General features: G+C 34.8%; 1 protein-coding gene across 1 annotated transcript in view; it reads right to left on the reverse strand.

Moving 5' to 3' along the window:
• Nucleotides 1-16744, reverse strand: part of LOC136822819 (protein phosphatase 1D-like) — a 30098-nt gene extending 13354 nt beyond the window's left edge. Inside the window, exon 1 of the mRNA XM_067079129.1 lies at nucleotides 16291-16744. Coding sequence (XP_066935230.1) covers nucleotides 16291-16591 — 301 coding nt within the window. The 5' untranslated portion in view covers nucleotides 16592-16744. The remainder of the gene's footprint in view (nucleotides 1-16290) is intronic.
• Between the last annotated feature and the right edge of the window lie 314 nt (nucleotides 16745-17058).

The raw sequence follows: 17058 nt of genomic DNA on the forward strand, positions 1-17058 counted from the left end.
AAGGGCACGAAGGCACGCAAGGCACGAAAAAAATCACACTCCCGCCATTATGTGCCTGATCCAAATAACGCCACACATGTTTTCTGACTCTTCAAGGACTATACTTTCATGATCAAAAGAAAAAATGACTATACGCCGATGTGCATATGAGACCTAACTCAGCCCCTAGAGTAACTCTAAAAAGCTCTAATGGAGTGACTCAATCTAATTTTAATCACAATCAAACTCATCGAACATAATCCTAATCGAACAAAATCAAATGTAATAGACCTTTTGGCCTTTCCATCCGCCATCTTGAATTGTATGCAAAAATAGAGGAACGAAGAAGCCGTGGTTGGATTTAGTTGGAAAATATGCAAAACATATGCAAGTTTACACAAAGATGAAAAAGACAACAAATCATCTTATAAAGAAATATTATAATTATTAGAACAATAAAAGATGGAACTTCTTAATCCAAAAAGAAATATTTACAGAACAAAAGCCTTTTAGAAATTTGTTCTTAAAGACATTGCATATTCTGTTTTCAAGCCATTAAAAAATTCCACAAGACGGAGTACACTCATTTCGTTTTATAAGCATAACGTTTATAAGCATACTGAAGCTCAAATTTCCAGAAAAATTAAGCATATGCTAAGCATACCTTGAGGCTCAGCCAAAGAAATAATAATAAGAAAAAATATTTAGAACCATAATTTCCAAAACTTCAGAAAATAACAGAAGAATGAAGAAGAGAATTACAAACAAAATTGGTGATTTTATTTTTGTTTAATCTCTTATAAATAACACAACTTATAATAACAACAACATTCGAAAACAATTAGAATGTCTTCATTTCTCTCAAGATTAAAGATAGGGGAAAATGCGCGAAATTTTTTACCCCCCTTTATAATTTTTTTATCAAGCATAGGGTTAAGCATAGTCGAGGCTCAAGATTGAGCTTTACTTAAGCATAGTGAGCTTCAGCCGAAATTTACCGTATGCTTATAAAACGAAATGAGTGTACACACATCAAACTTTCAAAACACGCAAACTGAAAGCAGTAATTATGACGTCACACAGCAGCTTCAATGTTTTGATTTGATCGTTTGGGGGTTCTATTCCCAGGAGAATAGACCTTTTTTAAAAGAGGAAGCCATGTTGAATAATTATGTACTCCAGCATAAAAACAATGATACAGCCATGCATAATTTTTAAAATATGCATGATACAGTAATTATGCATGGCTGTATCATTGTTTTTATGCTGGAGTACATAGTTATTCAACATGGCTGCCTCTTTAAAAAACGGTCTATAATTTACCGTCAGCTGAATAAGGATTATTTTTGTACCTTTGCAGGTGATTTTTCAGCTTGAGTTTATGTCTAATGTTATGGTTTTTTGAAGTGCTTGCTCTAAGAGATGACTGAATTTGATTATTTCTAGTTTTCAAAAGAAACAAATTTAATCTTTCTCTACAAGATTACACTTTAATATAATACCAATTATGCATGTAAGTTTTATATTAATACTTTCTTTTTGCATATGTTTTGCATACTTTCTAAGGGAATTTCACCACAGCAATTCGGCCACCAGAATTTTTGCATACAATTCAATATGGCGGATGGAAAGGCGAAAAGGTCTATTGACAATCAATCGAACAAATGGAACATAGTCAACAATTAATTGAACCAATCTAACCTTACTCAAACGCAATCGAACACAATCGAATATTACCCAGGAATCGGTCGTTCGATTGAGATTCAATTACGTTGGACAATCGAATCGCAATTATTCGATTGCATTCGATTACGTTTGATTGCGATTTTTGTTCTAAGTTGTTCGATTGACATTGTCTGGATGTTTTGTTCTGAGAGTTCTTGCAATAGTTTATTGTTCAACTTGGAGAGGGAATGTTTGTATCCGCCATATTGAATTATATGCAAAAATTATGGTGGCCGAATTGCAGTGGTGACATGGCTCGGCCCCCTCCACTTATTTGGGGGGGGGGGTGTAAATCTAAAATTGGCCTAAAAGTGGGTGGGAGCTGTCTCATTTTTTAAACTCAGGGGGGGGGGGCTAAAAAAGTGGGGACCTGAAGGGCTGCACTAAAATCCTGGGGGCTAATTACAATAATTAAGAAATTGTAAAAATATTTTTTTGTTAGTTTTTAATGTTCTGTTTTTAAATATTCTACTGTTTTATTTTTATCTGCGTGCGAGAGGGGTTGGTACACACACCACAAAAAGGCCAAAAAGAAGACATTCTATTTTTGCGAAGCGATTCAAATGTTTTGCTTTTTTGACATTCTATTGTTGCGAGCGAAGCACTTTAAAATGTTTTAATTTTGATTTGATGGCGATTTGATCACACATGTTTTTTTTTCATATTGTTCGTATATTTGTTGCATAAGGATAATAATTTCATCACTATCTATTTTGTGAAATGAATCAAATATAAATTATATTATCAATATGTCGACGCACAAAAAAGATCAAAATGATAAGAAAAGAGAGGCTTCGATGGGATTCAAGGAGCTGTCACACAAAAGCGGATGATTCCACAACTAGACAATAACCTTCTACTATGGAAAAAGTTAGGCCTCTTGGCACATTTCAGAGGGCAATTAAGAACTAAAGGGTGCATATGTTTTCTCAATCAGAACCTTCTTTTATGTTTTTCAAAATATATATCATTTTTCTTTAGATTTCTTTTAAGAAATATTAAGCAGATATTCAATGGGTAAAAGTTGGTTATTGAGATTTATTAACCCGAGGTGATGTAATATCCAGTTGAATATACATCACCGAGGGTTAATAAATCCAATAACCAACGAAAACCTATTGAATATATGTTTTATTATATACCTAGAGGCAAAAACAAAACATTAATTGTGTCAATAGTCGAACGTTTCACATAAAACACTCCCATAATCGAACGTTCGAATGTTTTTCTTTTTTAAAGATTTTCTTAATTACTTTGAGTCATAAAATTGTTCATGAAATTCACAATAGATTTTTTTAATGAATTTCTTTGATAACAACAAGAGCGACAAAAAAATCAAACTTTGAATGCAAAATGTGAAAAAAAAAATCTACCGTGGTATAATAGCCATGGTATATCAGGAATTATTCAATGGCTGTTTTTGCCTACAGGTATATAATAATTAAAAATATACAACATATTTAAAAATATGTTCAATCGGGCCAGAAACTTAATGATAAAAATTAACAGAAGCATTTTTTATTTTTGTTAAAAATTTATTATAAGACGTTTCGATGCTCTCCGAGCATCATCCTCAGTTAAAATGAAATTTGTTTCAAAAAATTTGAATAAAAGGTTAAAAAATCTGGTCAATTAAAAAGTCATTAAAATAAATACAAAGGTGCTAAATGATCGATAAAATATTAATTGTTTCTATTGAAAAGTAACAAAGGAACTGATTTCTCTTGAACATTGAGTTTGGGATGTTTTTGTTTAATAAATAATGCCTCGGAGAGTTTTCTTTTAAAATTGTTTCTATAGCCCAAGCCAATAATTTTCATATTTTGCATGCTTATGCGTAAATGACTGGTTTGTTTGGAGTGACGTAACAAATGTGAGTTGCAGTCCTTTTCAGCATGCTCGTTTGCTCTAATTAAGAATCTTCTTTCGGTTTCTCCAATGTAATTGGCGTCACAATCGGGACATTGGCCCTCATATACAATGTTATGTTTGTGTTGATTTTGAATTCTATCTTTGATAGAAAATTTAGAACTGAGTCGTGTACCTTTGAAAGTTACGCGAGTTTCTGTGTTAGGTAAACAGTTCTTTAGATAGTTTTTCATTTTCTTGGTAACGAGTTCACCCTTTTCTCCTTGGTAAGGTAAACAAATCTGCAATTTCTTTGTCGAATTTTCGTCAATATCTAAATCCGGCTGTTGGTCGTCATTTACTGTAATGTGTGTTTTCTTTCTTTCTGTTTCGATTGTTTGGTACACAAACCATTTTGGATATCCATTAATATCGATGAAAACTTTACGTAAGTGGTCAAGTTCCATCTCTAAAAGGTAGTCTTTACTAGATATTGTAAAGGCACGTTTAACTAGTCCCGTAAGTGTGCCTTTCTTCCAGACAGTTGGGGCAAATGATTCCCAATGTAGGTAGATATCTGTGTTCGTTTCCTTTCTGTAAACGACCGTATCAAATCCTTTTGAAGTGCGAATGATTAAGACATCTAGGAAAGCTAACATAAAATTTCTTTCCTCTTCATAAGTGAATTCAATGTTTTTATGGAATTTATTCAGCTTTTTCAAAATTTGCTCAAGTTTACCTTCTTTTACGAGGCATACGGTATCGTCGACATAGCGGTACCAGAATTTCATTATCTTTCGCATTTTGGGTACAGACGAACGTTCTAGCTCAACCATGAAGATGTTGGCAAGTACTGACCCAGTGGTGATCCCATGGCAACTCCGTCAGTTTGTGAGAAGAACATATTAACATCCTGATTTGGTACATAAATACAGCAGTTCTTTCATTTCTTTTCTTGCAGCCAATTCGATTGACTTCAAAATATGCCAATTTTGCCCTGTTTGCCAATTATTTTACATTCGATTGACAGAAATTTGGCAAAGTTGGCAAAATTGGAGTGCCATAAATGCCAAATAAAAAAGAAGTGGTGAATCTGGCATTCTTGGCAAATTTGGAACTTACCTCCATACGTCTCCATACAAAACACTGTTCCCACGAGACCTGTGTTCTTTTCGGCTCCAATTTTGCCACTTTTGCCAAAGTTTTTGAAAAATAGAAAACCTTCCAATGCTAAAGCAAAACAATGCCGATCGGCAATTTGATTGGTTAAAAAATCGTTCGCTTTACAAACGCCGACAGAAAACTGCTGACTAAGCATCACAAAACGGAAATCATAATGGCAGAGTAGCGATGTACAACCTATGGCTAAATCTTCATGATGCACCGACAAGCACGGAGACTTAGAAAATTTTTTGAAACTTTTCAATACTTTACCCCGGTTCGAACCTACATGTTTCCGATTACGAAACACGTAGTCTATACCACTGGACCACGGCGGCTGCTAATTTTCCGAAATTCAAGGTTATTTATAGAGTGACATATATAGTATATACGGGTGAACAGACCTCACAAGTTAGGCTAACTGTTATGATCGCCATTCCTCCAGGAAGACCCCACACACGGGTGCACCACCGGGAGGGTGCACAGCCGTCTGGGTGCATGTTAGGGATGAGCAGCAGGCTGGCTTCGCCAGCCTGCTGCCTATCCCTAACAAAACGCTGCGCTCGCCTGTGCGCTTACGCGCACAATATTTTGCCCGCGCGTACCCGCGCGGTGTACTTGCAAGGCCGGTGCATCATGAAGATTTAGCCATCGGTGATGTACAAATTTGCCATGAAGCTGTGATCTTTTGACATTGAAATTGTGGATTTGGCAAAGTTGGTGAGTATGGCAAATTTGGAAGTCAATCGAAAGGGCTGTTGGAATGGTACCTTATTGGAACTAATTTTCGCGGGAACTTATTTTCGCGGTCGAAAAAAAATATCCGAAAAATTGCATTTCGCGGGTTTTAATTTTCGCGGTTTTTTCCATTCTGGAATTTTCGCGGGTTTTAATCTTCGGGGTTTTGCCTTTTTTTGGACAAATTTCTTTCATTTTCCTAGAGATTTTTCAAATTTTTCGGAAAAAATTGTATTTCGCGGGAATTAATTTTCGCGGTTTTCGACTCTCAAAAATTTTAACGGGATCAAATTTTCGCGAATTTGACGAAAAACCGCGAAAAACGCTAAAATTAAAACCGGCGAAAATTAGTTCCAATAAGGTAGTTTTGATCTCTTTTTTGTTGTAAATACGATTCAATATGATGTTTATGGTGGTTTCGAGAGGTACATTTGTAAATAAGCTTTTAACGTCAAACGATATAAGTTTATAGCCTTTTGGAACTTTCTCATTCTTTATTAATTCGATAAAATGTTTCGTGCTTTCGATAGTGTACTCAGATTTAGTAAGTAGTAGTAATAACTTTGACAAGTATTTGGCTGTTTCGTATGTAGAGGTGCCTAAGTTAGAAACAATTGGTCGAATGGGAAGTTTATCTACTCCTTTGCCAGATTTCAATTTATGAACTGTTGCAAGTCCATAAAATTTTCCCAAATTTGAGCCTGTAGGGAAAAGTTTTTTGTAGGTATTATCAGGAAAATGTTTTTTGATTTTCCTCAAAGCACGTTGGACTTTTCCTTCGATCAATTTAGTTTTATCTTGATTATCTTTAACGAATTGTACGCCATCTAAGAATTCCATACATTTTTCAGTGTATGTGGTTTTATTTAAAATGACAACACCTCTTCCTTTGTCTTGTTTCATCACGATAATATCATCACGTTTTCTCAAGTTTTCGATTGTTTGACGATGCTTTTGTAAGGTATTTTGATTCTCGAGTATTGATCATACGTGTGACGTAATTTAGTTTTTAACAGTTCCTTTGTATCATCGGTAAGTGGAGATATACTACGGACGATATCCTGATAAAAATTTTCGAATTCGACCTTGAGATTATTGTTGTTGATTTTCGTAGGGATATGCTGGTCTAGACCAAAAGATAACGCGATTTGTTCGTCAGCGGTAAGTTCATAGTTCGAGAAATTGTGTACGACTTGTTTGATAAAATTGTTGCATTTATTAACATGGTTTCATCCATGATTTTGAGTCCCCCCTAAAAACACAAATCACCCCTTATCAATTTATCCCCCCTTAAAGCTTAAAGATGGTTTTGAGGTGCCCCTTAAGTTTTACTCCCCCCTTAAATTTGCAAGACTCTTATGTATACATGCCCTTAATTTTTGGGGTGTAGAGACAAGCGAGAAATTAGTCCATAAACACATTGCGGTGATTGCATTCAAAAATAGAACCCCAAAAAGTGAGGTTTTCAATAACAACCACTTTTTAGCCCACAGCGTTGACATTCTTGTGGCTGCTGTGTAGTACAAAATTCCATAAATAAGAAAATTGATGAGCTTTCCAAAAATGTGGCCCTCTTTGAAGTTGAGTGATTCAGTCTTGAAATATAAGATGGCAAAGTGAGGGCAGGTTTTGTGACTGTATGTCACTGTGGCTCACTCAACGGGTTGGCTTATATGTGCTGTCCTGCTTTAAAACTTCAATATTTTTTAACCATTTTTCTTGAAATTGGTAGTTTTAAAGGTCGGATAAAGATAGTTATGGGTTTAATTTGTGGCTGCAGGGTTTTCAATGGGCTTAAAATGTGGCTTCAATCATACTTCAATCACTAATTTATCAATTTACACATTCCAGGTTGGGTTTTGTTTTTAAAACATGAATATTTGCAAAGCCTAATGCAAAGCAAACACAATCTGACACAATACAGTGTTATTTTAAGAAAGAGTGTATATTTTGTGGCTGCAACTAGTATACCATTTTTTGTAACTATAACCCTCTGAGCTGTTACATATAAGTATTAGTTGGCATATTTAGGGTTGGCTTATGTGCTGTCCTGCTTTAAGACTTCAATATTTTTTAACCGTTTTTCTTGAAATTGGTAGTTTATTAAGGTCTTAAGATACTTATGGGTTTTCAATGGGCTTAAAACGTGGCTTCAATCAAAGCATATATGAAAAAAATTTTCAACTTTGAGCCACAATTCTAGCCCAATGACCCAACAATTTTGGTTCCATTTTTTATATTTTGTGGATAAACCCTTTTGCTACGACTTTCATCTGAAAAAAATGATTTTTACTCATTGAACAAATTTGTGGCTGCTGTTTTATCAACATAGTGTTTTTCTTGATTTGTGCCGCAATTTTGGCCCATTTTACAAAAAACTTTTTTTCAAACCTACTTCAACCTACTTTAGAACCAATATTGTGAAGTTTCGTTTGAAAAGAGTTATTTTCAAAAGAGATATATTCAAATTTCTTTTTTTTGCTGTTTTTGAAAACCTCACACAATTTTTGAATGCCATCCGGGGGAAAACCCTAGTTCTGGGTTCCGCTTTTTATTTTTTTGTTTATTGGTTGGTGGTGCATCAGCATCAGCTCCATCTTTTGTTTTGAGGAAGCTCTTCTACTGATATTATTTCTTTCTTTTGTGAAAAAGTTTTTTATCATTATATACTTTTCTAAACCAGCAAATTTAAAATATTAGTAGAGTATGATAAACTGCAATAAGCAATATACCTGGTATAAAAATCCCTACAATACACTTTTCTAAAATCGTTTTCTCCTCAAACTGGAAACTATTCCATATAGAAGCAGAACAGAAAAATTGAATGTCTTTAAAAAATGTAAACATTCGAATCACGGGACATTCCATTACTGAAATGTGATTGGAGCCTTAGATGTAGTGTAGGATGATGACACACCAAGGAAACAAAAATATTTTCGAATGTAACATTCGAATCGTAATAGAAAATTCCATAGCTGAAATGTGATTGGAGCCTTAGATGCTTTACAAGATCGGGACACAGCAGGAACAAAATTATTTTAGAATGAGGTAAAAATGAAAAAAGTGACGAAGAAATATCAGCCGTTGGAACAGAAAGGAACAAGATTACTCCCCCCTCAAGTAGCAAGGGCTTCCATTTGACCCTTGAGACCAAGTCCCCCCTTATTTCTCAGTTTTTAACAGTTTTGCCCTTTGTGTTTTTCTCTAAATTTTAAATCACCCCTTATTTTAAGGGGGGGCTGAAACCATGTATTAACAGTGTTGTTGCTTTGTTGGGCTCGTAGATTCGATAACTTACGTTCATGTCGTTCTGCGATGTCTTTCCTTTTTGTTGAAGTGTATAATGTTAATCGATATAACAAGGCATTAAACTCCAAGAACGATAAGATTCTGTGTAGTTGATCTCGTAATTGTTTGAAAGATTTCATTAACCTCCGTTTCTCCGAGTGTTTGTTATTTAATTCAGCGTTCAAAATCACAATACAAAGTTTCTCTTTAAGTTTAGCATTTCCTTCTTTCAAATGTAAACTTGTTCGAGCAAATGTTGGATTCAACTTCTCCTTTTTACACCTCTTAATAAAATCAATATCTCCATCAATTTTAACAATTTTGTATTTGATTTGTTCAAACTTTCTAACGATAGCCAATGTAGTCTGCCCATGCTTCACTTTGATATGTAAAAATATGTTCAATCGGGCCAGAATCTTAATGATAAAAATTAACAGAAGCATTTTTTATTTTTGTTAAAAATTTATTATAAGACGTTTCGATGCTCTCCGAGCATCATCCTCAGTTAAAATGAAATTCGTTTCAAAAAATTTGATTAAAAGGTTAAAAAATCTGGTCAATTAAAAAGTCATTAAAATAAATACAAAGGTGCTAAATGATCGATAAAATATTAATTGTTTCTATTTAAAAAGTAACAGAGGAACTGATTTCTCTTGAACATTGAGTTTGGGATGTTTTTGTTTAAATAAATAATGCCTCGGAGAGTTTTCTTTTAAAATTGTTTCTATAGCCCGAGCCAATAATTTTCATATTTTGCATGATTATGCGTGAATGACCGGTTTGTTTGGAGTGACGAAACAAATGTGAGTTGATTAAATTTGCTTCTTTTGAAAACTAGAAATAATCAAATTCGCGGGAGAAGACATAACTTGGACCCCCCAATATGGACCCTAATATGGACCCCCTCAAAAATTGCAAATTGACACGCGGTCAAATTGTATGATGGTTACCACATGTTTAATTTCATAGACCGGCTATTTATTTGTATTTCTTGAAATAAAATCATTTCATTATCAAAAATAACTTTGAAATTATGTTTTAGAACATAAGGTCAAACGTGTCTTAGTTAGACACAGGGCACAGGTCATACAAATTACAGACCAGAAAAATTGTAACGCGCTCGTATCATATAATTTATATATAACATGAAAATAATATATGCAATGGAAATGATGTATACAAAATATGCTATTTAGAAGATTTCAATGACAAATCATCAATCCCAAATATTGACAAAAATGACACTTAAGTTATGTAATATTGTAAATAAGGACATCATCAAAAAATATAAGGTGTATACACCAATTTACAACAAGTGTTTTTTTCATGCTCAATAGGATGCTGGGGGTGCAAATGGATATAGATTGTGAAGCAATGAAAACATTAAATGCTCCAAGAGAGCTGTTTTAGAGATATGAAAATAGTACTTTTATTATTATTTTTATTTTCGTATGAACAGAGCATTACATAACTTCAAGTTTTGAAAGGACGTGTTTCTTCCACGGGAAAGACGTTACCTCTGGTTACCTGTCATTTTCGTAACAAAGTGACACTTTTCGACAAAAATATTGACAGGGCACTTAAGTGGGATACCTGCAAGCTTTATTTAAACAAATATTTCAATTGTACCGAATGAGATGCCTTTGATATAAATAGATAAATATTGTCAAGAGGCAAACACTGGGAAGCGCAGTTTTAGAGATACAATTCTCATCATATATTCTTTTGTCCTTATGTTGACAAAATGACTTATTTTTACAAAATAATGATCAGATGGTCAAATATAAAGCTTCTTTAGCTTTCCCGCCATTTTTGAGGGGGCCCATAATGTGGTCCATATTGGGGTCCATAATGGGGTCCATATAGGGGGTCCAAGTTATGTCTTCTCCCCAAATTCGCTCATCTCTTAGAACAAGCACTTCAAAAAACCATAACATTAGACATAAACTCAATCTGAAAAATCACCTGCGAAGGACAGAAATATTCCTTATTCTGCTGACGGTAAATTATTCTCCTGGGAATAGAACCGTCAGACGATCAAATCAAAACATTGATCCGAACCCGCTGAATGTGTGACGTCATAATTACTGCTTTCAGTTTGCGTGTTTTGAAAGTTTGATGTGTATACTCTGTCTTGGTGGAAATTTTTAATGGCATGAAAACAGAATATGCAATGTCTTTAAGAACAAATTTCTAAAAGGCTTTTGTTGTTCTGTAAATATTCGGTTAGTGTAAAACGCAGGTCACAGGTCACAGGTCGCAGGTCACAGGTCACAGGTCAACAAAGTGCAGACCGGAAAAAAGTAAGATCATAACATATACATAACATAACATCAATACATAGCGCATTAAATTACAAAAAAGTAATACATGCTATTTAGATATTATAAAATGACAATTGAATAGAATGACAACCTATTTTGACATAGTGACACTTACTTACAAAAATAATGACAAAACCATAAAATATGATGCCTAACAAGACAAAAGCACGAAAAATATTTATTATACAAAATGTGATGTGGATGGTGTGAATGGATATAAAATGACACCAAACAGAAGCTTGCAAGGACCCTAAGAGAGTGGTTTTAGAAGGATGGAACTAATTAATAATTCAGTTATTATTTTAATGTCTTAATGACAACTTTTGACAAAAATATTAACAGAATCATAAAATATGATGCAAGAGCAGACAAAAAAACGAAAAATATTTATAATACAGAATGTGATGTAGATAGTGTGAATGGATATAAAACGGCACCAATCAGAAGCTTGTGAGGTCCCTAAGAGAGTGGTTTTAGGAGGATGAAACTAATTAATTATTCAATTGTCATTTTAATGACTTATTGACAATTTTTGACAAAAATATTGACGGAATTACAAAATATCATGTCTTACAAGAGAAAAACACCAAAAATATTCAGCATGCCGAATGTGATGATAACAATATGGCTGGATATAAAATTACACCAATCAGAAGCTCGTGAGTTCTCTGAGAAGGTAGTTTTAGAGCGATTTCTTTTATTATATGTAACCATCATATAACATTTTTACAAACATTACAATATGTAATATACCTGTTATACGTATAATATGGTTTCAAATATTTTCTGGTCTGCGTTATACACGGCGCAAAGTGCGAAAGATCGATAAAAGCACATGGTTAAATTTTGATGTTTGAAATGGTTTTATATGGATGAAATTGCTTGAGAATTATGTTTTTGATAATTCTTTGTGTTTTCCAAACATTTTCCTCTGCAATGACATTGATTAGAGTTAACCTGTCATCACTGACCTGTGACCTGTGACCTGCGTTTTACACTAACCGGTAAATATTTCTTTCAGCCCTGTGAATCCAGGTTGGCATTCAGCAATGCCGACCTGAAAGCCAACATAACTTGAGCTGAAGTCGGCTTTTATTTGCCGACTAGTTTACACTCTAGGTCAGCATGCCGACAAAAGAAATGTTTTGGGTCGGCAAAGCCGACCTAAAGAGGAAAAATATTATTTGTTAGGTTAATCTAATTGTGTTATCATTTGATAACACATGATAATCAAGCCTCATTCCATTCTCTTTATAAAACATAAAACCTATTAACACAATTATAGAGCAGCTGAATTTGTTAGTTCGTTAATTATTGTCTTTGCCGACCTAAAATGACCTCTAGTTCGACAAAATTTTGCCGGCCTACGGCCGGTTTTGGTAGGCACTTATGTGCTGATATGATTTAGTCTGCATTCACAGGGCTGTCTTTTTGGATTAAAAGATTCCATCTTTAATTGTTTTAATGATTATAATATTTCTTTACAAGATGCTTTTTTGTCTTTTTAAGCTTTGTATAAACTTGTTTATGTTTTGCATATTTTCCAACTAAATCCAACCGCAGCTTTTTCGTTCCTCTATTTTTGCATACAATTCAAGATGGCGGATGGAAAGGCCAAAAGGTCTATTTAAGCAGGGCTATCTCAGGGGGGGGGGTGAAGCAGTTAGTACAAGACATCATGCCAGTTAGTACCGTGGTGGTGTGCCATATGAATTGGATAAAATCACTTAGTACTCAGATGTACTAACTGCAAAAAAGGGTGGTCCCTTGCTAAAAATTTGCCAAATTTTGGTACTAACTGTGTAAAAATAGGATTTTGTGAGAAAATTTTAAAAAAAGACCGTATTTTACCAAAAAGAATTTTTGGGAAGTAGATTTTCTTTTCAAATCTTAAAAACAATTTGCTGGTTGCAATAGAAATTTGATTTTCTAAAATGTTGTTTTTTCCTATTGAAAGCTCTGGAAAATTGAATCATTTTTTTTAAGATATTAAATTTTATTTTCTTTGATTTTATTGAATTTATGAAGGTCAAAAGCCTTTTTCAAGGCTATATTCAGTTAGTACTAACTGTACTAAGTGTACCAAGGTGGTGGTGTTACTAACTTCTTCCGAGAAAGCAGTTAGTAGGCATGATGTCTTGTACTAACTGCTTCTCCCCCCTGGCTATCCCACAGTACTAATACAGTAGCTATATATTTAATTGAGCTGTTACATACGTGACACAAAACCTCAACGGCGCAGAACATTCTGCCTTAAGGCTTATTCCTAACACTATTAATTTATGTAATTAAATTATGGAATAAAACTTTGCTTCAACTCATGCCAGATTATGTATATCTATTCAAAATTAAAATGACACAAATAATAGGATGGCCAACTTCCCCTAAGGCCTATGGTTAATTTTGGAACATATACAATATTACAACATTAAAATCTGACTGAAAACTGCCTGAAACGGCACAAACCTCTGAGTATCAGAAAATAAATTTGTCTCTATTCTTAAGACTGATACAACATTACAACCAATGACTTATGAGGCCCCCCAGCGGTTTGTGTGATGGCGTGATTGGGACTTTTTTCTTGCGTGATGACGTGATTACAGATTTTTATTGGCGTGATGGCGTGATCAAGATTTTGGCGTGATGCGTGATAGGGCAAAAATTTGAGGCGTGATGTGTGATTTGGGCTATTTTTCGCTATTTTTTGCGTGATGACAAATTTTAGCAATTTTGTAAGGGTGAAAAACACTCTAACAAGAAGTAACTTAAGAAAAACGATCAAAAAATTGCGTTTTTAGCAAAATCCTCAAAATTTTGCCAACTGTCAGAAATTACTTTTTGTGACAGTGTTATTCAACCTCATTATATTGACTTTCTTAATCAGCATGAAAATACCTTTCAAATGAGGGGTCACTTCACTATGTTTTGAAAATTTTTGAAATTTCAATTTTGCTGGCGGAGCGACGGTGGCACCCTGCCTGTGGCAACCTTGAAAAGGGTACCACAGGGTTTTAACATGATTTTTTCTACTTTTTATACCCAAAGGCAACTTTTGACAAATGGGCTAAGAATTTATGCCATTTTTGCAAAATAACATCCCCCCTAGCAATAAGTCCGGTGTCAGTCTGGTGTTGCATACAGGGAATTTAGGACACCGGACATTTATGAAACAAAAGATTAAGAAACACCGGACGCACCGGACTGGTCATGTCCGGTGATTTGATTGTCCCATGGGAAAAAATATCCTTCTCCGCCACCGGACATCCGACTTCCTTAAATCCGGTGTAGAAATTGTCCGGTGGTAAAAAAATTCTCATTTGCGTGTTCGGTGTTCATTAAGTCCATTGCGTCGGCAGGGTCCTTGCGTGATAGAGAAATTTTTTTTGCTTGATGGCGTGATTAAGGGCAGTGTAGACCTAACTCTTCATACAAAAATTACGGGAAACACATATTTGGACTTATTTTACCCTATGCTGCACTCAAGCACTTGAGCCAAAATCCCGCAAAGGCGGGACAAAAATCAGTTTTTTGAAGTTTGCAAAAAAACGCCACATAGAAGATCTTTCAAATTCAGTATGTGAATAGAGCAGTAAAAAATAAAACTTTTCTATTTTTCCTTTTTTTTGCAAAAGTTCTAGGAATGAAAATAAAGGGATAATGATGATTGAATACTATCCATTGATGATCCGCGGCACTATCGTAAAGCTAGAATCACTTCGCGTACACTTCGCTTGAGAAAATGATTGGGAGCTCGGGCGCTATGCGAGAGTTCTCGGCTCAATCCTCGGACCGCGCTAAAAATGGTAAACTGAGCTGTGATAGATCATTTCGATGGAAGTTGTTGGAATGTTTACAAGGCTCTTGACAGAAAATCGTTTGTTTCATTGTCAATGATGACAGTGCGGTTATTAATTTTGTTAGATCTGACAAATTGATGTTTGTAAGTGCACTTTATAGTTTTGATTCCCATTGAAGAATCATATTCTGGTTTTCATGTTATTAGATGCTGTTTTAGAGCTTTAGGTCTACACTGTAGGGGTGCCGCTGGGGGACTCACTTATATGATGGAAAAACACTTATATCCAGGGGATGTCAATCGAACACAATCGAATTTGATTGTCAATCGAATCAATCGAACTCAAGCGAACTCAATCGAAATGATTGATCGAATCGATTGAACCCAACCAAGTGATCGTTCGGACAATCGAAATCAATCAAAGTCGGAAAAAATGTAAAATTTCGATTGGGTTCGATTGTCCGATCGATTACTTCAATTGAGTTTGATTGGGTTCAATTGATTCAATCAATCGTTTCCAATTGGCTTAGACTTACTTCTAGGCTTTCACATAGCTGTCAACTTTTTGCCTTGCAAAAATGCGGGAGAGCTCCAAGTCGGAAAAATTTTCTCGATAATCCAATTTTTCCGAATCGGAAAATCAGGAAATCGAGGTAATTTTCCTGCGAAATCCGATTTTATCAGATTTTTTTTTCCGGAAATAGGGAAATTTTACGCATGAATTTTCCAAATTCAGGAAATTTTGCCATTCCGCTCTTTCAAATTCTGAATTTTTTTCAAGAAATCGGAAACTTTTTGGAATTGCGGGAGATGCGGGAGAAAATCCTAAAAATGCGGGAGATTTGGCTGACTTTTTTTCCCACGGGAGAAAGCGTTGGCATGCGGGAGTCTCCCGCCCAATGCGGGAGAGTTGACAGCTATGCTTTCATTGTCGTAGCGTAGAAGGAATAGAAGACTATTAACCTCATCGGCCCTTTTTACGCCGGTCCCTTTATTATTACTGGCCCTTATTACGCCAGCAACGAAAAAATAACGCCAATAAGAGCTGACGTAAAGGGAGCCGATAAGGGTAGAAAGGAGACGATCACAGCGTTATTGTTCGTACTTTAATCCTCAAGCACAAAAAAAGGAAACTTAATCGAAGGCAATCCGATTCAATCAAAACCAATCGAACTCAATCGAAACCAATCGAACTCAATTGAATTGATCGATCAAAACCAATCAACCGAGAAAAAAATGTAAATATTCGATTGGGTTCGATTGTCCGATAAATCACTTCGATTGAGTTCGATTGATTCGACCAATCAGTTCGATTGGTTTCGATTGAGTTCGATTGGTTCGACAATCGAAATTTTCGATTGACATCCCCTGGTTATATGGACTCAAAAATTTAAAGATACTTTGTCTCTAGCAAATAGAAAATTTACTCACCAACTATTTGAAACATATCCATGTGTGTTTTGTTGTATGCTTCTTGAAGAGCCTTCTTTACATTTGATGGTTCGTTATCAAAAAATCCAGGTTGAAGTTTGAGATTTTTAAATAAATTGTCTCGAGCATATATTGCAGCCTCCTTTCCTCCATGACCATCAAAAACTCCAAGATAAGTAGTTGGTATTTGATCATTGGGGGCATGAACAATCGAAATTTCATCTTCCATACTTTTTCGCATTCCAGGATTTTTATCATGACAAATTCTCAAAGCTTCCAGTGGTAGTATTCCCTTCTGCATATTTAGTGTTGGATCCTTTGACAGTTACAGATAACAAAGGGCAAAATTGGATAAATACTACCAAAATATTAAGAATCTTCGTTATAAGCTTGATTTTTTGTTTTTATCTCGTAAAAGCTTCTTTCATCTTTAATCTTTAATCTAACTCTCACACAATAATTTTTCTTGTCTCTTAATTTGAAGACTGGAAACGGGTTTGTTGCTTATACAACTTATACAGTGATTTTGATTGGACGAAAACCGGCTGTATTCACAGCAAACGGACTTTTGGCAAGTTCACTTTTGCCCGGCAAAAGATACAAAATTTAAGAGGCGCCTACGATTGCATTGTTTATTTTGAATAAAAATATTACTCCCCAAAATTTATACTCTCCAGTCATTATTTACTGGGAAATAATTACTCCCCAGTAATCTTTTCCCAGTAAATTATTACTTCCGGGATTATAAATTTACGCGAAAATGATGAC

Source organism: Clytia hemisphaerica, unplaced genomic scaffold (assembly GCF_902728285.1).
Source record: "Clytia hemisphaerica strain Z4C2 unplaced genomic scaffold, Clytia hemisphaerica genome assembly, whole genome shotgun sequence".
Classification (NCBI taxonomy): domain Eukaryota; kingdom Metazoa; phylum Cnidaria; class Hydrozoa; order Leptothecata; family Clytiidae; genus Clytia; species Clytia hemisphaerica.